General features: G+C 53.2%; 1 protein-coding gene across 2 annotated transcripts in view; it reads left to right on the top strand.

The window, feature by feature from the left end:
• The window catches only part of PEBP4 (phosphatidylethanolamine binding protein 4), a 228327-nt gene extending 210513 nt beyond the window's left edge, over window positions 1–17814 (top strand). For both annotated transcript variants that reach the window (XM_016959222.4, XM_003311642.7), the window contains exons 5-7: window positions 3840–3885; window positions 6110–6223; window positions 17531–17814. In XM_016959222.4, coding sequence (XP_016814711.1) covers window positions 3840–3885; window positions 6110–6223; window positions 17531–17685 — 315 coding nt within the window. In that variant the 3' untranslated portion in view covers window positions 17686–17814. The remainder of the gene's footprint in view (window positions 1–3839; window positions 3886–6109; window positions 6224–17530) is intronic.
• The last annotated feature ends 8426 nt before the right edge of the window (window positions 17815–26240 follow it).

The raw sequence follows: 26240 nt of genomic DNA, 5'->3' as shown, positions 1-26240 counted from the left end.
TTTTTTGAGACGGAGTCTTGCTCTGTCGCCCAGGCTGGAGTGCTGTGGCGCGATCTCGGCTCACTGCAAGCTCCGCCTCCCGGGTTCACGCCATTCTCCTGCCTCAGCCTCCCGAGTAGCTGGGACTACAGGCGCCCGCTACCACGCCCGGCTAATTTTTTGTATTTTTAGTAGAGACGGGGTTTCACCGTGTTAGCCAGGATGGTCTCGATCTCCTGACCTCGTGATCCGCCCGCCTCGGCCTCCCAAAGTGCTGGGATTACAGGCGTGAGCCACCGCGCCCGGCCCGAAAGCCCAACTTTCAGCCTCCTTCAGGGTCTCCTTCCAAAGCCGGTCTCTTCTCAGACTCGACAGGAGTGGTGTCTGTGTTCCTCAAATGCTGGGCTGGTACCCCCTCCTCCCAGGGCACTTTCCTAGCCCAGCAACCCTGAGCAGTGCTCAAAACTACAGGTTTCTCCCTCTTACCTCCTGAAACTTCCTTGAATCTCATCCATCCCCGGGCAGTTTCAGCTTTCTAGGGTGATCGCAGGCTAGAAGTGACATTCTAATCCATATATTTGTTTTGAGACAGTGTCTCACTCTGTCATCCAGGCTGAAGTGCGGTGGCACCATCATGGCTCAGGATCACCTCCCTGGGCTCAGGTGATCCTCCCAGCTCAGTCTCCTGAATAGCTGAGACTACAGGCATGGGCCATCATGCCCAGATAATTTTTGCATTTTTTGTAGAGACGAGGTTTTGCTATGTTGCCTAAGCTGGTCGGTCTCAAACTCCTTGGCTCAAGCAATCCACCCGCCTCAGCCTCCCAAAGTGCTGGGATTACAGGTGTGAGCTGTTGCACTTGGCCATCATGAAGATATTTTAGAAGAGCTAAAATCGGGTGGGAGGGCCCCCATTTTCACCGCAGCTCCAGCCCTCCAGATAATATCTCCGTATTTTAATCATGGTCTTTGGAAAATGATGCCTCCCATAGAACTGATGGGATTGTCATGATGTCACAGAAAGAGCACAGGATGGCACTGAGGTCAAAAGGCATGAGACCTTGAGTCAGCTGATCTCGAAGGGCCTGGGGTCTAAGGCCTCATCCTCCTTGAACATTCTGGATTTTCCCTCTCTGGAGCCCAACTCTCTCACCTTTTAGAATTTAGTTTCCTAAAGCCCCTACCAGGTGTTGATTCTATGGTAGAAATTGTAGCCCCTCCAGGACTGACCAATGAGGAAAGGTTTATGGCCAAAGGGAACTTAGGCAATTCTCAAGACAATCCGAGTAAATCACAGCTTCTGACCCCACGCCATGTGGGGGCCCCTCTGCCACCAGGTCCTCCCCCGTTCTTTCTGCCAGTGAGGACCAGCACCTGTCCATGGGATCAGCTCCAGGGGGGACCTGAACAGTCCATTTGTCATCAGTGCCCCAGTCAAGCACAGGATCTGCTGGGTGGCTAGGAAGGGCCAGTGGCTTGCCTCAGCAAACCCAATGTAAGGATTTGCAGAATCTTTGCCTATGCTGGCCCCGGTTGATAAGAAAAACTCCCCAGAGTGAAAGGATGAAGAAAGGGAGACTTCCCACCCCATCAAGGCTCCAGATCAGCCTTTCCACCTGCTGCAGCTCTGCACAAACCAGCTCCCCGATCTGACTGGCCCTGGCCCCCACCCTTGCCTGCTCCCTGGCCTCACTCTGGGTGGGACCCATGCCTGGGGGGAATTGAAAAGAAACAGCCAGGTTAGGTTGCTATTGTTTTGTTTAAACAACCGCTGGCTGGGCTGACTTGGAAAGGAATAAGGGGAGGCTGAGGAGCTCAGGGCAGACCAGGCTGGGCAGGTCTTCCCTGCGCTCAGCCCTAGAACTCTCCATCTTGCTCGGGTGGCAGAAGAGCTCTGTAGGGAGAGTGGCTGCTAGGCATCTGTCAAGGCCTTCCCTCCTCTCCTGGAAGAGATGGGCGGCAAGGAGACAGGCTTCCATTCTCCAATCCCTTATCCTTGTCGGGCCACAGCCCTTTGGCCACACCTGGGCCTGGATAATGCCAGCCCTGGATAATGCCAGGCCCAAAATGCGGGGATTTGGGGGACTGTGCTGAGAGGGGAGCGAGACAGAGCTGGAGTGTGCATCACCGTATGGGTGGGACCTGATGTTGAAGGCTGCCCAGATCCTCCTGAGCAGAAAAGAACAGGATCAGGGAGAGTAGAAGGAAGTTAAAGGAAAGAGATCTCAGCTGGGCGCAGTGGCTCATGCCTATAATCCCAGCACTTTGGGAGCCTGAGGCGGGTGGATCACCTGAGGTCAGGAGTTTGAAACCAGTCTGACCAACATAGTAAAACCCCATCTCTGCTAAAAATACAAAAATTAGCCAGGCGTGGTGGTGGGCACCTATAATTCCAGCTACTCGGGAAGTTGAGGCAGGAGAATCGCTTGAACCTGGGAGGCGGAGGTTGCAGTGAACTAAGATCGTACCACTGCACTCCAGCCTGGATGACAGAGCGAGACTCCAAAAAAAGGGAAGGAAGGAAGGAAGAAAGGAAGGAAGAAAGAAGCAAGCAAGCAAGGAAGGAAGGAAGGAAGGAAGGAAAGATCTATCTCACCTGTATCAGGTGAAGAAGACAAACTACAAGGGGCTCGTGGGGGAAGGGTCTATCCTTCCACAGTCTCCTGCTCCTTCTTCCAACCAAATGAGACCTAGCTCTATAGGAACCAGGCTTGGAAGAGGGATATCTGACCAAGAGGCCCAAAGTGAGGACAATAATAGACAAGCTGCAGTCCAAAAGGTAGGAGATCTGGTGGGTTCTGGACTGAGCGAGTAGGACTTTAGTTCTATAAAAGGTAAACCTCAAGCTAGGGGATTGGATCTCTCCTGCCCCTGCCCCCACCTCAGGCAGGGCCTCCCACCTCTCCCCCATCCTCCCAGCATCCCATGAGCCCCTCTTCTAGGCTCGGTGAAAAGGTAGCCAGGGCACAGTTAGGTGTCGGCAGACTCAATTAAGAGTCACGCTAATCACCTTCATTAAGGCTATAAAACCCCACACCTAGGGGCCTTGGGGCTCCCTGGCATGGCCTGGGGCCCCTGAGCCATGGCACAGACCCAGGGGCCCGGCTCCAGTCTCTTTCATCTGAGCATCTCCCAGTCCTGCACAAACAGTAATTAGCACCCACCCCCGGGGTCACCTCATTATCCCATAGACACTGAGTGGAGGGGAGGAGGGAGGGAAAGAGAGGAGGGAAACTGAGGCTGTCCCAGTGGCCAAAGAAACTGCCCCAGGGTTGTGGGCTGAGTTAACTGAGGGTGAGGAGAAGCTGCCACAGAATCAGGCAGTGTAGCCTCCTCCTGCTTTCCCTTCCCCCGCTGGTTGCTCTGAGCCCATTGCTTAATATTCTAAAGGCTCCAAAGGGAGCAGAGTCCTCCCTCCAGAGAAGATGGGCTCCTTAGTAAGATCCAGAGAACTGCAGATCTAAGCGCCTCCCTTAGATCCGACCAGACCCTGCAGGTGATGTGGAGCGCCCAGTCTCAGGCACCAATAGGGATTGTGGAACAGCTCTTTGGGAAGTGTCCTACAGGGCCTCTCTAGAGGGAAGGTGTCCATTTGCCCCCCTCAGCAATACGTGTGTCTGTCCTCTCTGCCTGGATCCCCTGAGGTACCCATTCCAAAACCCCACTCACTGCCCTGTCTCCCAAAAGCAGCCATACATCCTCCTGCTCTCCCATCTTCCTCCTCTCCCATCCTGCTTCTTCTCCCATTCTCCTTCCTCTCCCATCCTCCTCCCGCAGAGAGAGAAGCAATCCCGCAGAGCCCACGTGGCCTGAAGTGTGCCCAAGACATAACCTACAGCCCTGCTTGTCTCTTCTTTCAGGGCGCCGACCTGAAGAAAGGGAAGATTCAGGGCCAGGAGTTATCAGGTGAGTAAGGCCCTAGGGACCCCTTCCCCCAGCCAGGGCATCAGTGACAATCACAGGAATCAAAACCTTATGGTGCTGCTTTGTCGTGTGCTAGCGCCAGCCCGAGAGTTTTCTTGGATGCCCTGATTTCATCTCCACAACTACCTTTTATGGTCACTGCCATCAGTGTCCCCATTTTAAAGAGGATCACACTGAGGCACAGACCATCCTGCGCCATGTGAACGGCTAGTAAAGAATGCAGCCAGCGTCACAGTGCAGGGGGCCATCTGACTGGAGGCTGCTTGTAACCCCTGTCCACCCCCATCCTTCCCCCAGCTTCCCTCTCTCAGATCCCTGCCCCAGGAGGATGCCCCCAACCTACCTTGAAAGGGATGCTCAGGTACTGGGCTGGCCTCTGGCACAGGACTGGGCACCAAACTTAGCCCTGCGGTTCCGTGAAGCAGCGTGGGCTTGGGCACCAAGCAGGCCTGGATTCAAATCCCAGCACCACCACTCACTGTTGGCCTGGCTTTACCTCTCAAGCCTCCAGGAAATGGGAAGATGGAGGAGATGTCATAAGTGAAGCCCTACAGCCCAGGGCCTGGCCCGGAGAAGTGGTCTAGCATGTGTGAACCCTTTCCCCTCCTCCTCACGCCTCAATTCTCTGCCTTTGGTGGTTTTGAAGAGGGGATTCTTGAGGAAAGCCCTAGTGAGAGGCATTAGTCTCTATCTCCCTTGAGGAGATAGAGGATAAATTCTCCATTGCACAAATCCAGTGAGTTCTCACTTCAGACTTGTCCGCACAGAACTGAGGTCACCAGTTTTGGGCAGCGTTGAGTGTGCCCACGGTGGAGTGTACTCCACAGCCCACATGCCCACACATCTTGCCCACACTGACTTGTCCCATCTGCCCTCCATACCTAAGCACACGAGGAGACTCCCTGGCACCCACCTGTGCTCAGAAGTCTTTCTCAGCACTGGCGGTGTTTAGGAAGAAATGCTCCTTTACCTGCATTTACACACACACTAACAGGCCCTCCAAAACAGCCTCGGGGCGTTTGCACACTGGCTGTTCATGTACACACACCCACCCCGAGTGGGACCTCCAACCACACACACTCACATGGCTCTCAGCACACCCAGCTCTGCTCTCACTCTGAGTGCACATACGCGTACACACACACACACACACACACACACACACACATCTGATCTGCGATCCAAAAATGCAGGGAAAGATGAATCGTCAGGAATTCCCCGGTTGTTGGCATGCTGGAAGCCACCAGTGGCCAGAAGTGCACAGTGAGGGACTCTTCCAATGCTCCAAGCAGCAAGTCGTGCTTTTGTTTAATGATCAGGAGAGGAAAGAAGGGGAGACGGCCATAAAGGACCAATACTCCCTCCCACCAACATCCTCATTGCAAATGCTTCTTTCCCACCCACGCAGAAAGATTCTTGGCTCCAGCCTGGCTCCCCTCCTTGGAAAGGAAGATGGAGAGAGGGAAGGGGAGTGGGAAGGGGTGAAGCACTCTGGGAAAGAGGCCTACCTTGAAAGACCTAGGCCAGGCCAGCAGGACCTTGACTCTGCATGGACTTGGGGAAAGAATGAGGGATGTCCCCACCCCACTTCCCCCGCCCCAAAAAAAAGCTCAGCCTCCTGGAGGGAGAGGGAAGGACTGGGAGAGGGAACTTCTCCCTGATGCCCCGAGCACCCAGCTCCTACAGCTCCCATGATCAAACCTTTGAACCCAGTCCCACCCACCCTCGTAACCACTTCCAGATCCTCCAGACGCAGCCAAGAAATTGGCTTCTTTGGGGATTGAGTTCATAAGCAAATGCCGAAAAAATAAATAAAAATCCTCTGCCAAACACACTCACAGAGGAAGATGGGCTTCTCTTGAGGCAGGAAATCCATCAGGATAGACTAAAGCAAAAACAGGACAATGCCAACACCCACTGGCCCATAAAGGCCTGGGAGCCACGCCAGCACCCAAGGCCTTCAAGCCAGCTCAGGGTGTTTCCTCTTGGACCACCTCCTCCCCCACTCTCACCCCCACCAAAATATGTACTTCTTAAATGAAAATACTGAAGCTGAGATCCCGCCAAATACAAATCCTAATGTTTTGCAGGGCTGAGTGCTGATCTGGGGCCCCAGGGAGGTCAGCAGGACCATGGGAAGGCAGAGAGCTCTGCCCTCGGTAGTATGGGATGTTGATGCCCACCTCTCTCCTTCTTCTACCTATAGCCTACCAGGCTCCCTCCCCACCAGCACACAGTGGCTTCCATCGCTACCAGTTCTTTGTCTATCTTCAGGAAGGAAAAGTCATCTCTCTCCTTCCCAAGGAAAACAAAACTCGAGGTAAGACCTTCCCATCCTTCCAGCCACCACCGGGGTGAATTCTGGGGTGGAACAAACGCTTCAGGCATTTACGGGGAAATTGGGGCCTTGACCCCCACTCATGAGCCTTGGAGACTGGGGCCGAAGGCTGGTGTTTCTTGGGAGTGAACTGGAGGGAGTGCCCTAAAGATGTTGGCATCAGGTGTGGTCTCCCTTGAGAGGTAAGTCCCACAGACCAGTGTGGAGGCTCCAGTTGGGTGGGTTGGTCTGTAAGGCAGGGTCTCAAAGCAGGTGACTGGAGCCAGGGAGAAGAGTACCCCGAAACTTTGCATGGCATGTGCAGGCAGCTGCCCCTGAACTTTGGCAAGTCATTGTGCTCTGTAATTGAGTCTGATCTGGGCAAGAGGGCCCTGGAATGCCACCCTGCCAGTCTATCCTCATGGGTTGCTAATTACTGGGTCGGCTGTGCCATCTCAGTGATGAGGGGAAGATGTCCCCCACCATCCCCCCTCCACTAGCTTCTCTGAGCAGCCCTCCTTGGCTTCTGGAGCAGACCAGCTCCCTATAGCCTCCTAATGGTGAACCCCGCCTGCTTGGCCTCGGTCCTCCTGCCACCAGGGCCAGGGAGCAGGAGCGGTGGCCACTTGGCCACTGCAACATGCCACAAGTGACTCACCTGACCCAGTGTGAGCCATGCCCCCAACTCCCCCCAACCCGCCATCTGAGCCTTAGATTTCTCTTCCAGAAAATGGGAAATAAAGCCACCCCTGCACTCTCAGCTCCCCAATTTTAGGGAAGGGAAGACAATAGAGACTGCACAATGCCATCTGGAAGTGCAAGAAGCACATCCCCCAGGCTGGCAGGAAGGCAAGTGGGAGGGTGGGTGTCGTCAGCCATTTCCTCTCACCCAGTGACCTTGACCAAACATCCACCCACTAGGAAGCCGGCCCAGGTATTGCTACAACCGCGATGCCGGAGGCCCCACAGGAGAGGAACATGGAGCCCAGAAAGGCACAGGTTGAGCGACAGGGCCCTTCAGATGTGCCGAGCAGGGCCCACCTATCACAGAGGGCTCCAGGCCACCCTGGGAGTGGAGCTGGTGCAAACTTACCACCAGTGAACCTTCCCCAGGTGCCCTCAGCACCTTGCCAATCCGTGAATCTGTTTAAACAGCTTTGCCAAAGACATACTTTTAAGTTTAGATGCAGAGAGAAGGAAACAAAATTATGTATCTTGCCCAGACCAAGAAAAACTGTCTCCAGCACCCTGGCTACGGATCTCACCAAAGATGTCGGGACCTCAGCCTATGACATTCTCCCACCCATGGGGTTCTCATAAAATGAAGCAGTGCCTCTGAGCCCCACCATGAGACTCCGGGGTCACCATGCCTATGCCCAGGGTGGGAGTCTCTCGGGGGTGAAGTGCTTTCTGAAGGCAGGATGGAGGGAAGGATAGAGCATCGGGAGATGCCATGAGGAGGGACTGACAAGGGAGAGGAAGGGAGCTGCGTACACCAAAGATGCTTCCCTACTCTGCGTGCTGGGGCTCCTGAGGCTCAACCACAGCCTGTCCTCCAGAAACCACAGTGGCCTGAGGGACCAGCAAAGGCCTGACCCACCCCTCCCAGGATGTTGGTGACCAGGCAAGGAAGCCAAAACGCGCTGGGCCTGAAACGCGTTGTTTGGTCTTGTGTACTTCCCCACCCCACCCCTTGACCCACCTTTTGTCCATGGGGAACTTAGAAACTGGACTTGCATCTGTACAGGGTTTAAAATGGCCCTCCCAGGCCGGGCGCGGTGGCTCACACCTATAATCCCAGCACTTTGGGAGACTGAGGTGGGCGGATCACGAGGTCGGGAGATGGAGACCATCCTGGCTAACATGGTGAAACCCTGTCTCTACTAAAAATACAAAAAAAAAAAAATTAGCCGGGCGTGGCGGTGGGCGCCTATAGTCCCAGCTACTCCGGAGGCTGAGGCAGGAGAACAGCATGAACCTGGGAGGTGGAGCTTGTAGTGAGCTGAGATCGCGCCACTACACTCCAGGGACAGAGAGAGACTCCGTCTCAAAAAAAACAACAAAACAATGGCCCTCCCAGATGAAAGCCCCAGCCAAGGTCCCAGTCTTGCCATGTGATGCCTTCCATGTGCCCAGCGCTGTGCTGGGAACTTCAGAGGAGACCCAGTCAAGGGCACCAGGAATTTTCCCTGTCCCCAAGTGGCTTACAGTCTACTTTGGAAACAATTAAACAACAGTGCAGAGCACGTTGTAATTAAACACTTAATTGTGTGATTCTAATTGTAAAGACAATTGGAAGTCTGTGGACTCAGGGATAGATCTCTTCCCTTCCTGTCATGCCTTTCCCTCCAGAACACTGTGCTCTCTCCAGCCAGAGAGGATATAAAGGTGTTTTATTGTAGAGTGAGGCAATCTGGACTCCCCTCTCTCTAGTTAGTAGTTTCACTTTGAGGCCAATCAATGAACCTCGCTGGGCCTCAGTTTCCTCATCTAGAAAATGAGGGGTTGGCTCCAGATGATCTACAAATTTCTCTGGCCCTGAGGCCATGGGGAGGAGGTTGGAGCAGGGCTGGGCCCTAGAGAAGGAGGAGATCTGAATCCTTGAGTGAAGGAAGAGGGAGCTCTGGGTTGGAGAAACCATAGATTTTTTTTTTTAAGTGAGAAAATGGAGGAGAAGGGGAAAAACAAGGTTCTCAGAAGTCCGGCAGAGGAGTGGCTTTTGCGGGTTGACTCTGGGAAGCCATTAGAAATTATTTACCAGAGAAGCAACACTCAAGTCACTCTTTGGAGACGACGAACCTGGAGGGGCAGGCAGAACTGACCAGAATGAGAGGACAGGACACCATCAGAGGGGTCGAGACATGAGGCAGTGAGGTGTGGATGAACCCAGGGACGATTGCAAAAGCAGAAACCCCAGGTCCTTGCACGATGTTGAAACACTCAGGGCCTGGTGCTCTCTGAAGCACCTGGACAGTGCCTGGGGACTTATGGAGCCCAGGGCTGGACCAGTGCTTGGGAGGCCAGAGCATGGGGTCCTGCCAATGAACACAGGCCCCAGGACTTGCCTTGATCTAGATTTCTCTCCAGGGGAGAGAATCCGTGGAGGAAGCAGGGTGTCAGGGGTTGGGAGGGGGGCAGTGTGGTGTAACCAGCTGCTTGTGTCCCCTGGGTGAACAGGCAGGAAAAGCTTCTAGAGACTCGAGGGGAAAGGTCAGCCTACAGAAGCCAGGTAGAGGGGCGTCTATGGCAGACGGGCCACTGAACCCCATCCTGTTCAGGCCTCTTCCCTCCCTGGATCTTATGGGTAAATGACAGGCTTAGGGTGAAGAAGGGGGCTTGAGATGATTCTAGTAAAGCCTGTCATGACTATGTAGGGGGATGTGGGGATGGCATTGTTCAGACCCAAGGAGGTGAAACCCTCCCCAGGATTCCTCTTTTTACTGTGACCACAGGACAATGTACATGTGGTCAGCAAATGAGATCTTGATGTCCCGACTCTGATTGTTTGAACTTGGCCAGGTGACCTCCCCTCCCTGGGTCTCAATTTTGACCTCATCAAGATACAGGGTTGGACTAGTTGATCTGCAATTGAATGACCTGAAATTGATTTGCTCCCAGCTTCCTGGAATGTCCTGGCCTCCCTCTTCTGCCAAATAAATGCAGGGACCAACTGATGAGGCTCGACTTTCCCAGCCAGCCCTGACATTTCCTAGTAGAGGTCTTGCATCAGACCCCAGGAGGCCAGGAGCACAGCAAGGGTCCTGGAGGGGCTTAGAGCTACCCCACTTCTAGCTGATGAAACCCTGCCGTGCCACCCCACTCCTCCTACCTTTGCACAGCTCCTTCCTCTCTGGCCACTTTCAAACCACGCCTGGCATAACTCAGTAATGCCTTCTGCATTCGCTCAGCTGATGCCAGATGCCTAGTGTATACTTGGCGCTGTTTTGGGTGCTGTAAGAAGTCACCATGTGATGGTGTCCCTGCTCTCATGCATGTGTGGAGTCACCCTGGTGTAGCTCTATGGATAGGGGGTGCTCACTGAGAGAGTCAGGGGAGATATTCAAACAGCACAAGCATAACTGGTCCCCAAGATAGGAGGAACAGAGAGACCCCTGAAATCTAAACAGCCTTAACTGGTGCCTCTGACAAGGGCTGGCTGGCCAGCATCACAGGACAGCTGTGTGACGCTTGTCCCAAAGGCCACACTTCGCCTTTCCAGATTTGCAGATGCCATTATCTCAGGCCTGTGACATGCTGGGCTGTCTCCCTCTGATTCTAAGTGAACACCCCTCTGAGGGGGACATCTTCCCTTCCAGGCAGATTTCATTTGCACCTTGTACCATTGCCCTTGTGTGCGGCACACTGCCAGACGTCCCTGAACTACTTCTTTGCTCACATCTGCCCGCCCACCACTGCCCATCTGGGCGTCTCATTCTCCCCTTCCCAGACCCGCAATGCCTTGCCCACCTTCCAAGCACCAGTCCCGGCTGCTGGCCCTCCATCACATCCTCTAGAACAACCCCACAAGGCTGATCCGCTGAGCCAGGCTTCCCCCAACCTGCTGTTGGCATCTCTAGTCTCTATCGTCTTCTCCACTCACACAGCATTTGTTGTGCCTCCCCAGACATCTGCTTTGATCTCTTTTGTATTTCTAAATCACTTGCCACTCATGGCGGCCCCTCTTCCACCATGAGACTATCAGTTCCTTGAGAGAAGCGCTCACCTCTGCCTTCTTTCCCTTCTCCCACCTGTCCCTGTGCCCAGCCCACTGTTGGCTTTCAGTTAATGAGTGTGTCTGTGTGTGGGACACACCCACATATGCACATCCACAAGCCATTCACACACATGGATCTGCACGTTCTCACACCCCCACATTCGCAAACACACGTCAGCTTGCCTCAGCACCTGAGAAGGCAGCCACCTCTGTGAGTACCATGCCCACAAGTGACAGTCTCTGCATTGATCGACGTCCTCCCTGTCCCAATCCCAGGCAGGCAGGGCTGCCTCTCCACCAGCCTCTCCACCAGCCACCCTGCCCCTCCCTGGCCTTCCCCTTGCCACCCATGTCAAGGGGGCAGGACAGTGGCCATCACCCCTACCCCAGGGCAAACGAGGAAAGCAAAGCCTGAAACAGTGAGTGGCATGACTTACCAAGGGCGTCCACAGTTAACAGCCATTTGACTTTCTTCTGACTTCCAGGGAAGGGCTGTTTGCACCTGCCACCGCCTTGCCTACATCCCCGCTCTCCTGACCCAGATTTCTGGGCCCCAGTGGGGATACAGACAGAGCACAGTTGCATCCTGCTGTCCCAGGCCTCCTTGGCCAGCAGCAGCTGCCCAGAATGGTCCACACACACACCCCCTCCCTTGCTGTGGCTGAGCCTCAGAATCCTGGGGAGCTGCGGTCTGTGCCACACCACACCTCGGTCACCTCACTCAGAGGTGTCACAAGCCAGCCTCACACTCCTCTTGCAAGTGAGCAGGGGAAATCCCCTCTCTGCCCCACGAGAGGACATGCCACAGCTTGCTCCAGAAGCCACTCCAAGGCCGAGCGCCCAGGATGGTGTCAACGTGCTGGAAACTAACGGGCAAGAGAAGCTTGGGTCACCACCTCCAGGGCAGCCTCAGGGCCCTCAGAGGGGAAACTTGCTCACTGCAAAATGGGAGTCCTGGGCCAGGCAGCCATAAGCCGCTTCCTAGCACCACAGGCACCCAAATTCGGCAGCTCAGAGGTGGAACCACCCACCCACAGGGGTCAGAGAGGAGAGACAGGCAGGGACTTGCCACGTAGGGGGTTGAAGTCTTGCTTGTGGCATCTGAAGGCATGCAGGCCTCGGTGGGTGAGAAAGAAGGGGAATTGTGGGGCCAAGGGCAGCAGAGCCCCATGCAGCTTCAAGAGTAGGAGATGTTGCTGCAGAGGGATGAGGCTGGGAGGAAATCCACCAGCCTAGTAGCAGAACACAGCAGCACATGGTGTCAGGAAGCATGGAGGGAAGAGGCCTGAGAGGAAAGGGGGCCCTGCCTGGAGAGCAGCCCCCACCCTCAGACTGCCCCCCACCAGTGCACACACAGACAGACACAAACACACTCAGCCCACCCTCCTGACCTCCCATGGTGGTTCACCTGGCCCAGCCCCAGCATCCCCCAGGGCCCAGCCCCTGATCACTGTGTGGGCTTGTGGCAGGAGGCGCTCTTCCTCCAAAGGGCCCCACCCACCTGGCCGAGCGGGTAGAACTGGGGGCCTGGCAGCCACCCAGCTGGGGCCATCCCGGGCAACACTCAGACAGGCGCCCAGGCTGGGAACTGCCTGAAATCTCCATGAGCCCCAGGCGGACCTCCTCAAGAAGCAAGTCCCAGTCCAGCCGAACATCAGCCATCCCAAGCAATGTTGAACACATCGTGAAGAAACCACACAGATAAGCCCCCAGATTCTACCCCAAACTCCAGCCAATTGTTGCCACTACCAAATATTGGAATTTATCACTGGAAGCTAAACTGGCAGCTGGAAGTCTCCCATCCTCCTGATCCCTTTCCTGCCCCAACGCCAGCTGCAGAAGGGAGGAGGAGGCCTAGGGGGTGCACTGGCTGGATAATTAGAACCAGCTTCCACTCTTCAGCCCTCCTGGGTCCTCTCTCCAGAGGAGACGCAGGTCACCCCTCACCACCCCGAAACTCTGCTGGCATCCCCTCCCTCTCACTCCTGCCAAAGTCAAAGTGCCCCCCACTACCCGAAAGCCTCTGGAGCCCGCAGTATCAGCCACTCAGCAAATCTCCTCCCGGAGTAATTGGATGTGATGGAACGAGGGCTTTTCAGGTCCTGAGTGGAAGTCTCTGGATGTCATTTAATGGCACAAAAAATAAAAGTCTCAGGCCTCCCGCCTACCACCGCCGGGACATCATTAATCTCGGCAGAAAGGTATCAGTGCTTCTATCAATGTGGCCGGTCCCGTGACGAGCCAGACAAATTACAGACCTGAGCCGGGCTCTCTGTGGGGCGGTTATTAGGCTGGAGTTGAGTTTTTGTTTTTTCTCTTCAGGGCCACCATCCCCCAACAAGAAGCAGTGGTGCCCTTACCTAAGAGGAGAGGCAGCGAGGCCAGGGAAGAGGGTGATCACCTTGGGTAGATACAGATCACCACCTGAAGGAACAGGGCTGTTCGGAGCCAGAGCCAGTGGCCCCTGTCCTTACAGAGACTGCCCTGGGACAAGAGGCTGCCGCAGCTCCAACCTCAAGGGCTCAGCAACCCACTCCCTGTTCTCCAGCCCACCTGAACAGGGGCCCATGGGAGAATGGAGCTGGGGTGGGGGGAACCTCCCTCCCTCAGCTTCCTACCCCACTTCCCAGGCTAAGAGGGAAGTACATCAGGACGGAAATACATCAGGACGGAAATACCGAGGACCAAGGACCAGTCAGGTGGGAAACGTCCCTTGGCTACAGCAGGGTCACCCAGGAACTGCTGTCCTCGGCTGTTGGGAAGTCTTAAGAGTGGGCCTGTCTAGGTGCAGTGACTCACACCTGTAATCCCAGCACTTTGGGAGGCCCAGGCAGGAGGATCACTTGGGCCAGGAGTTTGAGATCAGCCTGGACAACATAGGGAGACCCTGTCTCTACAGATAATTTTTTTTTAATTACTCAGGTGTGGTAGCACACAACAGTGGTTCCAGCTACTCGGGAGGCTGAGGCAAGAGGATCACCTGAGCCTGGGAGGTCAAGGCTGCAATGAGCGGTGATAGTGCCACTGCACCCCAGCCCGGAGAATGGTCCTGCCGAAGGGAATCCAGGGGTGTCACTAGGGGTGGGGACCTTGTCTGCTAGGGACCCAGACTACAAAGTTCTACTGCTGGCCAAGGCCACCCTTTGAAGGACCAGACTGTGATTAGTTTAGTATTACTTGTATTATATTAGAAACTCGCCAAGGGCAGGGGGTAAAATAAGGCAGCTCCTCTGACTCCATGCCTGGCAGAGGACCAGGGTGATGGCTGCCAGTGTTAAAGGGGCCCTGGGGTCTGACCTCGTCTAAGAGCTTGCACTTCTGGCAGGGGAGCCGATCCCCCATTCTACCAAGTCCTGCAAGGGGGCCAGGGTAAGCTGGACGTGGCGGAGCACCTCTCAGTCTCTCAGATGCCTGCTTAGCCCTAACTGGCCCAATGGAGCCGTCCAGAGTTTGTCCAGCACGTGACAAACCACTCCCAAACAGTGGAAAGCCAACCCCACAGATTTCGGAAGCTTGGGGTGGAGAGAGTGACTGTCAAGACCTGCCCCAGGGCCTTTTCCAAACATTCCTGCCATCATCACAGTCCCTGGGACTAAAGCTCCGAGGAGGAGCCCCTTCCCCAGCTGCTGAAGACAGGGGACATCTTTCCCCCCTAGAGCCTAATAGGAGGCCAGGCACAGAGTGGTGGCCCAGAAATCCCCCAGTGGCTTTAGATAAGGTTATCAGGCTCTCCCCTTGGCCCCCATCTGGAACATCGCTGAAATCTAACATCTCTCATCACTAACATCTTTCCTATCAGCACTGACCAGTAAGTGAGAGTGCCAGGACTGCTGCATCTGGCTATGCAGGATGAGAACAGCACCCCCTACGGTTGTGCAGGGATCAACCTGTACATCATATGTGGCAGCCCTGTCCTGAGATGCCCAGGCCTCTGTGTCCCAGCCACAGGGCAGGTGGCTCATGAGACAGGCATCAGACAGCTTCCTCCTCCTTTCTCCCTTCAGCCAAGGCCTCCCACCACCAAGGCCTCTGAAGTGCCCGCACTGCCCCTACCCTCGTCCCAGGAAGAGCCTGGCCTGGGTGCGTCCAGGATACAGTGGAGTGGCCCAAGCACAGACAGCAGCGCTGCCCTTTTCCTGCCTGGCCGCGGACTCTCTGCCTTTCGGGGACAGCAGTGCCATACAGGAAGGGGCTTTCCTCTGAGCGGTGACCACAGAAGCCGCAGCCTCCTAGCTCTCCAGCTCTCCCCACACACCCCAAGGGCCTGACTCACCCCCTCTGCCTTCTAGAACTTGCCCTCTGTGGCAGGAAACAGGGGGTGTAAGGAGTTGCGGCCAAGCCAGGAAAGGAGGCAGCAAGAGGCTAGCCGGCACGGGGACTGGGTTTCAGGAGCTGGCCAGGGAGCCCAAGAACCACAGGGCTGTTGACTTGGGACTGGAAAGGAACCACGAGTCCCCCAGGGCACTGAAGGCTCAGAGGCTTCCGAACTATTGAGGGGAGCCAGCTCTCGCTCTGGACTCAGGGGATTTCTTCCCCGCAGCTTGCCCCAGCCTCGTGATGGGTTTCAATTCCCTTCCTGCTGTGCAGGTTCCTTCCTGCCCTACGGTGGGGAAGGCCCCCTTGTCCCTGTTCCTGCCACACACCAATTCACCCATAAGCCCTTATTACCCTGGCATGTGCACGTGCGCACACACACCAGCATACCCACGTGCACCCACACATACACGTGTGTGCACACACTCGTTCCCAGGGTCATAATACCATAATTCCTTTCCTTCCAGCCAGCTGGGCTTCTAGGGTGCAGAGGCTCAGGCACAGCCCCTCTGAAAGGACACTCAGGTGACACTGAGCCTTCTAGGAGAACCTGGCTGCAGTCAGTACACCTCCAGCGGGAGAGGCTTTCTCAGCACCTTGGCCACCCTTTCTGCAAAAGAACTCCTGGAACCCCTTGTTTTCCAGCCCCCCTGGGCCCCATCTGAGCATGCAGTCACTGAGTCGGATAGGATTTGAGGGAATCTGCAAAGGCCTTTCCCCATCCCTGCCACTACGAAGCTTCCTTGCCAGTACCCCAGCTTGTGCCTCAGTCATCCCATCTGTGAACTGGGAGTGGGAACAGTCCTCCCTTTTTGGGATTTGTGTGAGGATTAAGCGAATTATGTGTCAAGCTCTTACAGTAGTACCAACACATAGGAAGCACAGAAATTGGGGTGTTACTGCTATTATTGTTTGCATTATTGTTATTGTTATTTTGGGTTTCAGATTAAAAATTATCCTCTCCTTGAGAACATCTTTGAAATGTCAGCAGCCTCTGGGAGGCAGGAACGCTTCAATGGGCTTGCTATCTTAATTGCTATGAAAAGGGTGGTGGGTACTGACCGAGGAGACAGGTAGGTGGGAGGGTGGGTGGCCCGTGAGTCTCAAGTGGGGCTCTGAGAGCTTCCAACCCCTTGCCCTCTTCTGTCTGGGTATCAGAGGTGACTGGTCTCCATTAATCCACTGTGTATCGACCACTGCCTAGCTCTGCTCCGGACAGGGTCTTCCCCAGGCACTCTCTCTCCACCCTGGGAGGTTGCTGCATTTAGCAAAACAACAACAACAACAAAAAGTAGGATGCCCAGTAAAATTTGAATTCCAGATAAACAACGGAAAAAAAAAATTCATGTAAGAATGCTCCATGTAGAATGTGGGACACGCTCACACCAACAAGCGATTTGCTATTTATCTGAGATTCAAATTAAACTGCTTCCTGCCTTTTGCTGGCAAGCATCTGCCCAGGGTGCCTGACATCCAGGGTTTGGGAAACAAGAACGTGGGAATATGCCTCTGACCACTTCCCTCAGCCTCACTCCATGGCCCAGGCTGTGCCCTTCTCGCCCTGCCACAAGGCCTGTTCACACTTGCCCCAGAAGATGCGCCTCCCTGTACACACTTGTGTTTTCTCCCCCTGAGGAGGAACCCCTCCGACCTGGGCACTGTCTGGGTTTCTGCAGGCCCAGCTCCCCCGCCAGGGTCCAGGGGCTGCCCCTCCACCTCTGCCACGGGGAAGGCACCCTGGTGCAAGCCCTGTCCTGGGACAGAGATGAGGAGGTGTTTGGGGTTTAGGGGAGAAGATTGAAAGAAGAGCACAGATACTTCCGCCAATCTCAGCCCCAGCAGCAGGGGTGAGCAGGTTTGAAGGAAAGTAGCGGGTGAAGCCTCCTGTCCTGGGGTCAGGGGAGCCTGCAGGGAGAGGGCATTAGTAGAGGAAGTGGGCAGCCCGCATGACTGGGCTTCCTTTCTGCCCGGGAGCGAGAAGGCAGTTTTGCTAAACAGAGGTGCTGGGGAAGGAGATTCAGACATTCTCAACTGGGGCTAGGCTCTCAGTCCCCATTGCCCTCTGGGGAGCAGGCAGCTCTGCTGCTGTTCAGAGGCTCTGCTAACATCTGGGGGCTACCTCTGCAACAGGAGCCGGAAGCTCTCCCAGCCACTACGCCCCATGGCCATCGTATCACCTGCTGCCTCGGCTCCCACAAGCCGGCCTCCCTCTCAGGCCCCTGCCAGCTTTCAAGTCCATGGCTCTTTCTCACTGCCTCCCTGTGGTCTGTTTGTCCTTCCAGGCTCTTGGAGAATGGACAGATTTCTGAACCGCTTCCACCTGGGCGAACCTGAAGCAAGCACCCAGTTCATGACCCAGAACTACCAGGACTCACCAACCCTCCAGGCTCCCAGAGGAAGGGCCAGCGAGCCCAAGCACAAAACCAGGCGGAGATAGCTGCCTGCTAGATAGCTGGCTTTGCCATCCGGGCATGTGGCCACACTGCCCACCACCGACGATGTGGGTATGGAACCCCCTCTGGATACAGAACCCCTTCTTTTCCAAATTAAAAAAAAATCATCCAGGGCTTGGTGCTTTGTATCCTAGCTTGTATTCCTTTGAAAAGCAACAAGAGGAAATTGGCCAATATCCAGCACTGGGGACTGAGGCTTTCCTGTAAATGCAAGGGGTTGGGTGGGGAGTCGGGGGAATAGACGGACAGGCAGGATATAGTGATCCTTACGCCTGAACTGTCACTGAGTCGCTGTGGGACCTCATGGAAACCTCTTACCCTCCCCAAAGTTCTGCTCCCTTGGCTGTGACACGGAGGTAGGAAGAAGTGGGAGAGGGTGGTTGGTTTATCACCACGGGCCTTTCCAGCTCTGACATTCGACAACGTTCATTCAGCGACTATTGTTGCATGTGGGGTGCTCCTGGCCTTCCTCCAGGCACTGGGGATGCATGCCTGCTTCATCCCCATGCATGGGTAGATAGGGCAGACACAGCATGGTGCTCACCTCACGGAGCTTCCAGTCCAGCAGGGGAAGCAAATATCCCCAACAAATGATAAACTGTGATAAGTATGATGAGGGTGCAAAGGGGGCCTGATTTCTGATGGAGAGAAAGGGTTGAAGACTCAGGCAGAGCCCTGATGTTTAACTTCAGGGCTGAAAAGTGGGCTAGGGGTTACCAGGTGAGTGGAGACAGGAATAGAGAACATTCCAAAGCTCCTCCGAGCCCCTGTGGCTGGCAGGGGCATGCATGGCATCTTCCAGGAAATGAAAGGCCCATGCTGTGGCTGCCGCAAAGTATGAAAGGGCAAGAACAGTATGACGGGTGGGCAAAGGCCAGACCATGCCAGGCCTTTGTTGCCATGTTAAAGCTCTGGATTGTATCCAGAAAGCAGTGGGAAATCATTAAATGATAAGTAGATTGGGCCAGGCATGGTGGCTTGTGCCTATAATCCCAGTGCTTTGGGAGGCCAAGGCCAGAGGATCGCTTGAAGCCAAGAGTTCAAGACCAGCCTGGGCAGCATAGGGAGACCCCCCATCCCTACAAAAATAAGAATAAAAAATTAGCCAGGTATGGTGGTGGATGCCTGTAGTCCCACCTACTCAGGAGGCTGGCATAGGAGAATCACCTGGGCCCAGGAGTTTGAGACTGCAGTGATCTATGAATCTGTGATTGCACCACTGCCCTCCAGCCTGGGCAACCGAGCAAGACCTCATCTCTAAAAAATTCATAAAATAAAATAAAATAAAAATAGATTGGAGAGGCAGATGGCATAATCAGATGTATGCTTTTAGAAAGCTGTGAATAATGCCAGGTGCGGTGGCTCACACCTATTATCCCAGCACTTTGGGAAGCCAAGGTGGGCAAATCACCTGAGGTCAGGAGTTCGAGATCAGCCTGACTAATGTGAAACCCTGTCTGTACTAAAAATACAAAAATTAGCCCGGCGTAATGGTGGGCGCCTGTAATCCCAGCTACTTGGGAGGCTGAAGCAGGAGAATCGCTTGAACCCGGGAGGCAGAGGTTGCAGTGAGCCGAGATTGCACCACTGCACTCCAGCCTGGGCGACAAAGTGAGACTCTGTCTCAAAAAAAAAAAAGAAAGAAAGAAAAAAAGAAAAGAAAGCAGTGAATAAATTCTTAGGTATCTGCAAGGAAAGGACTTTTGCCATCTAACTTCCCTGGGCTTTCTCTGCAGGCCTCTTGACTTCCCTACCCAAGGACCCCTGGGAGACCCCTCCCTGCTACAGTCTCATTCCCAGCCTAAAGTTACGGAGGCCCCATGCCTCCCCACCACCATTCCAGTCCTTTCAGCACCCCTAACACCCCCTTCAGTTTGGTTTCCCTCCATGAGTTAATAACCCCGTCTCCTTGGCTAGCATGTAGCGATGTTGGTGACTCATGTGTGCAAAGTTCTTTGAGATCCCCAGATGAAAAGAACAAGCTATACCTGGGAACAGGGTTCTTATCATCTCAGAGTCCTGCCCCTCGTTAGCTGGAAGGCAGAGGGCCCTAGATGACCCCTCGGCCCAGCTAAGCACGCTTTTAACTAGTGGAACAATTTTAGTGGTGGGGATCTGAAGAAACAGCGGGGCTGGAGGTTGAGTTTGTGAATGGGAGAGAACTGAATGATGCCCACTTCATTGATAGATTCAGCTCCCTGCCCAGGTAATGGGCACCAAATTCTGATGCTCCAGAAGGGCATTTTATGCCAGCCCAAGGTAAAAGAAAGCCCAGGCAGTAGAAATTGTGGAGCCTCCCCACTTCTTTCTACCCCACCAGGCAAGCCTGCAAGCCTGCAAGCCGACCTAAAATAAGAAGCAAAACGAAGTGTCCATTTGCAGTGCCATGGAAGGCAGCCTCGCAAGGGACTTTCTGGGTCCCCTATTCCCTAGGACCTTCTCCCCACAGCCCCCACCCCACCAGACTCAGAATGTAATTGGCAGCTCCGGTTGGTGCCCAGGGCCAGGATAAATAGAAGGTCAGCTTCCTAGAGCAGCCCCAAATCGAGACACATCCTCCCCTCTTCTGCTTTTAATTCATTGTGGCTAGCATGTTTATTTTGGGTGAAGAAAAAAAAATCGGATGTTTATCCTTCGAGGAAATTATCGGCTTGCTTTCTTTCCTTCCCCCAACCCCCTCCTTCCTTTTGACTTGACATTTTGGGCTTTGAGTTTAGCTGCTGGAGAGACCCCCACCCTCCTGGCCCCAAAACGTGAAAAAAGAACAAAGCTGGCCCAGGCTCTAGGCTGAAGCCAGCCCTGGCCAGGCGATCCCTGGAAACCACAGGGAAGGAGGTCCCAGTTGTGGAGAGGGGAAACCTGGAGGCCATGGGGACCTTGGGGAAAACCCAGCCTTGACGGCGCTTTCCGCCTGCAGAACCCTTTGGGCCTCTCATCCCTTTTCTTTGCACCACCTCCTCCAGGAAGAAACAAGATGAACAGCTAAATTGCTTTGAGATCTCCAATGAAACAGCTAAGAAAAATATAAGGGAGCATTAGCGACCCCTTTACCAGGATAAAGAGAACTGACATTATTATTATCATCATTGTAATCAGATGCATTTATTGAGCACTTTCTGCATATCAGGTACTACACAAAATGCCTAATGTGTGGTATCTCACTGAATGCATCCCCACGCTACTTCATGGCCTTCTGGGGGCCTTCATACATGTTCTCTCATTTGATTGTCACAACACCCTAATAAAGTGGATGTTATTCTTACTTTAGAGATGAGGAAACTGACATTCCTGTAAGTTAAGGAACCTACTCCCTATTCCATAACTAGTCATGGTGGAATCTGGTGTTAACTCAAGCCTCCTCAGGTGTAGTATTTAGAGGAAAACTGGACTCTAATTTTACTCTCTTGGCTATATAAGATAAAAGCCAGATCAGGATCTGGAGTGGGACAAAGAGAGACGGCCGGAATTTCCAGAATAAATTAAGGGGACTCTTCTCCAAGTGACTTTCCTTACTCCAGGTTAAGCCATCCTGGGCCATGTGTGATTTGTGGGGATGGCCAGAGTTCCTGGATACTCAAGTCAATAGCCTGGTCCAGCCCAAGGCCATTACCATCCCTCCCCACCTGCCCACAGCCACTATCCCAACAGTTTGCCATCCTTAGTCCATTGAATGACCCCTCTCCCTCCCCATCATTCCTGTATAATAACTGCTTTTAGGTAAGGAGGAAAGGTAGAAAAGAAGGGAAAGCCACCTAGGAAGGCTCCAGGGTGATGATATTGATGATGGTGATGATGATGGTAATGGGTGATGATGCGGATGATGGTGATGGTGATAATGAGACGATGGTGATGATGATAATCATGGTGATGGTGATAATGAAGTGATGGTGATGGTGATGATGATGGTGATGGTGATAATGAAGTGATGGTGATGGTGATGATGATGGTGATGGTGATGATGATGGTGATGGCGATGATGATCATGGTGATGTGATGGTAATGATAAGGTGATAGTGATGGTGATGGTGATGGTAATGATGATCATGGTGATGGTGGTGGTGATGATGATGATCATGGTGATTGTGATGGTGATTATAAGGTTATGGTGATGGCAGTGATGATCACAGTGATGATGATGATGATGATCATGGTGATTGTGATGGTGATTACAAGGTTATAGTGATGGCAGTGATGATCACAGTGATGGTGATGGTGACAATGACGATCATAGTGATGGGTGATGGTAATGGTGATGATGAAGTGATGGTGGTCATGATGATCATGGTGATGGTGATGGTGATGATAATGGTGATGGTGATGATGATCATGGTGATGGTGATGGTAATGGTGATGATGGTGATGGTGACGATGATGATCATCATCATAGTGATGGGTGATGGTAATGGTGATGATGAAGTGATGGTGATCATGATCATTGTGATGGTAATGGTGATGATGAGGTGATGGTGATGGTGATGATCATGGTGATGGTAATGGTGATGATGAAGTGATGGTGATCATGATTATTGTGATGGTAATGGTGATGATGAGGTGATGGTGATGGTGATGGTGATGGTGATGATCATGGTGATGGTAATGGTGATGATGAGGTGATGGTGATCATGATCATTGTGATGGTGATGGTGATGATGAGGTGATGGTGATGATGATGATGATGGTGATGATGATCATGGTGATGGTAATGGTGATGATGAGGTGATAGTGATCATGATCATTGTGATGGTGATGGTGATGATGAGGTGATGGTGATGGTGATGATGATGGTGATGGTGATGATGATCATGGTGATGGTAATGGTGATGATGAGGTGATGGTGATGATGATCATGGTGATGGTAATGGTGATGATGAGGTGATGGTGATAATGACCACGGTGATGGTGATGGTGATGATAATGGTGACAGCAATGGGTCCAGGTGTCAGCACTCAGCAGCCAAGGGATAGGAAGAAAGCCTAGTACATGCATTCAGTGATGCCACTTAAAAACACAAGTTTTCTTACTGAGCAGATCTGAATTCACATAGAATTTTTACCATTGATACCTCCGTGACCTTGGCAACTGCTCCAGACCTGTGTTTCAACTGCAAAAAAAAAACAAAAACAAAACAAAACAAAAAAAAAACCAGTATAATGAAAAATAAATGGAAATAAGTGCCTTCCTCCAAAGATGTGTTGCAATGGTTAAATGAGATAGCAGGGAAGGCATCTGAGCACAATGCCTGGCGTGCAGGCTGTTTGGTAAATGTGCATGTTCCTCTCTTTCCCTGCCTCCACCTCACCTGTTCTCAGCTTGGCTGGAGCAAGCAGTGAGGCTTAGGGTATTGGGAAAGAAGCATCTCTCCCAGAAGAGAGTCCTTCCCCAGAGACCTATCAGAGGCTCGGCAGCCCCAGGGAAAGGACCGACTGCCAAGGGAGCCTCAAGCCTCAGCCCAGCATCCCCCTCCCAAGCTAAGCAAAACATTGGGAGGCTTGGATCAGGAAAGACAACCCAGTTCCTTAGCAACTAACAAGAATTTCCCTGTAAAGACAAAGACCCTTCACTCAGAATGCTCCCTCCCCCTAGCCTCCCCAGGTGTCTGATCTGCTTTGTAGGAGTGGGGCTGGGGGCCTATCCAAGTCCCCAGGACATCTAGAAGCCTCTTGCCTCACCCTCCTGGCTGTCCTGATATTACCTGCAATTATCCCAGAACACCTTTCATCCTGGTTCTAATTAATTTTTCCACTTACCCCCAGGAGCTTCTGGGAGACACATGAGATACACACACATACACACACACACACACACACACACACACACACACACACACACGAATGCCCATATTTTCCTTCTGAGACTCTCTATTTGAAAGACCTGAAAAGTATGGTTAGTGAAAGGAGCCCATTTTTTGAGGGGTTCTGTCTGCTGCCTCCCTGGTATTTGGAAGGAGAAATGAGAGTTGAAAATGATGGTTCAGGGAGAAGGGAGGACAGGGTCCCAAGGTATCTTAGGGGATGAAGGACAACAAAGGGCTTTTAAAAGGACCAAGGAAACCCATGCTGGGACAGTGGTCTCAGCGCCACGTGCCGCCTCAGAGCCTCCAAGCACAAGTCGTCCTGCTTAACACAGAACATTTTAAATAAAAAAAAGGAAATGTTTTAATAGTAAAGGAAAGGTTGAGAAAGAGTGGGAAACAGAAGGAAATAGAAAAGAAAAACATGGCTGTCTAGCCTGAAAAGAACCACTGACCAGGAGTCAAGATCTGATTCCAGTACCAGCTTCACCATTCACTGCTGTGTGAGCCCACGTTAGTCAGCCACTCTCTCTGGGTCTCAGTTTCCTCATTGATAAAATAATTTGGGACAGGTATTCTCTGACACCTCCTCTAGCTGAATGTTCTGCGATTCTATATGGGGAGTGGCAGAGAAAGCTATGACCACTCGCTGGGGCAGAGAGTGAGTGGAAGCCACTAGAATGGATAAAATAAGCATTTCCAGAATCCAGAATGAAAGAGAGCCAAGTGTATTTGGCTGCAGGAGCCAGAAAGCCCTCCCTAGTGGGAGGCCTAGGTTAAAAGGAGTTTACATATGTAGGGGCTGAAGACCCTGGGAGTTCCCAGAAGCAGCAGACAGGCCAGTCTCCCCCAAAACCCAGGCCAGAGAAAACCCATTCAGGGGCCCTTAGCACCTCATGGAGGGAGGATGGAGGAGCGCATAGGCATGGGTCTGCACGCAGAGATGGAGAGCAGGATGCGGGAGCACACCCTGTATTCCTCATGAGCTGGGCTCCACACCATTGGCATAAGTCAGCTGGGCAGAGAGGGGTGGGTAAAAGAGAAGAGGCTGACCGTGTCATGAAGGAGCAGCAAGGCCACTGAGTCCTAACCTTGCTTTCCAGTCCCATGATGGAAGCAGGAGAGCAGCTGAGTGTGCTTCCCTTAGGGACTGGGCCATAGGGGCGGGCCTGGGAAGCACCCTGGAAGTTCAAACACCCTCCCCCTACCCCCATGACCCCCCACACCCACCAGCATGCCAGAAGAGCTGGACCTGCACCTTCAAATCACTGTAAAGAAACAAATACTTTGTACACATGCTGCGGCTGTGAAGCCAGCGCACAGTCAGCGCTTCTGCAGGACTTAGGGAGGCTCAGCTATGAGCCAATAATTGAATGCACCACAGAAAAAAAAAAAAAACTTAGATCTCCGCCTTCTTGGCCAAGCGCAGTGACTCACACCTGCAATCCCAGCACTTTGGGAGGCCAAGGTGGGTGGATCACTTGAGGTCAGGAGTTTGAGACTGGCCTGGCTAACATAGTGAAATCCCGTCTCCACTAAAAATATAAAAATTAGCCTGGCGTGGTGGCAGGCACCTGTAATCCCAGCTACTTGGGAGGCTAAGGCAGGAGAATTGCTTGAACCCGGGAGGTGGAGTTTGCAGAGATCACACCACTGTACTCTAGCCTGGGTGGTACAGCGAGACTCCGTCTCAAAAAAAAAAAAAGAAAAGAAAAGAAAAGAAAGAAACCTAGGTCTCTGCCTTCTGGAAGCTCTTCTGCTCTTCCAGTGTGGTGGGAGAGAAGATGGACAGACCCAGAGGTGGCCAAGAGTTGTGTTGATGGTGACACCTGTGCAAGAGGTAAGAAGAGAGGGATAGGAAGGCTGGCTAACAAGGGAGGAGGGACCATTCCAAGCTGGGAGGGGACGGGAGTGGATGTAGCAGCCTATTGAGGGGGAAGGGAGCTTGAGGAGAGAGGCCTAAAATAAAGGACAAAACAGTTGCTGGCCCCAGGCTCATACCTGCAGTTCACTAACCTGCCCTCAAGCCCTGATCTGCTGATGGCACCTACAGCCCAGTATTTGCCCACATGGGCCCTAGTCACCATTGTCCAGAGCCCAGCTGTCTTCCTTCGCCACCCCCTGAGAGGCAAGGCCTGCCTGTCCACACATAGACAAGTGTGTGTGCACACATTGACACACACCTCTAGTCTATGAAACTTGCACATGCTTACTGTAAATACAACAGCCCACACAAAATCACATGGTGGATGTACCCGCTAGACACTCCAGGATATCGACTCTGCCAAGCTCTTTCTAGACATCCATGCAGGCTGTGTACACGTGCATTGCTCAGCATCCACAAATGCTGACATGGAATTTGCATGCACATGTGATCTCCATATATGCACACCCGCCTTGTTCACAACCTGTACACACCCCAGCCCACCACTGATACAGAGACACACCTCCTCCGTGTGGATTAGACTGAGGACCAGGCAAGGCCTAACCACAACTCTCACTTTACATCTTCTGATGCAGCGAGTGGATTTTTGACAGCGGCAGTGGAGGTTTCATGGAGGAGGGGGGACTGGGAGGAGTTTTGGGGGGTAAAGGGGAGGTTCTGGCAGAAGAAGGGAACTAGGCCTTCCCTGAAGTCCACCAGGAAGGCACCCAGACACATGCCCTTCCCCCCAGCAGCCCTACCTCTGGCCCCTTGCCTGCTGCCAGGCCAGGGAAAGGAGAAGCTAAAAGTGGCCAGTCTGAGTT

This window comes from Pan troglodytes, chromosome 7 (assembly GCF_028858775.2).
Source record: "Pan troglodytes isolate AG18354 chromosome 7, NHGRI_mPanTro3-v2.0_pri, whole genome shotgun sequence".
Classification (NCBI taxonomy): Eukaryota; Metazoa; Chordata; class Mammalia; order Primates; family Hominidae; genus Pan; species Pan troglodytes.
The sequence above is the reverse complement of the archived record's forward strand: the minus strand, read 5'-3'. Positions and strand labels throughout refer to the sequence as shown.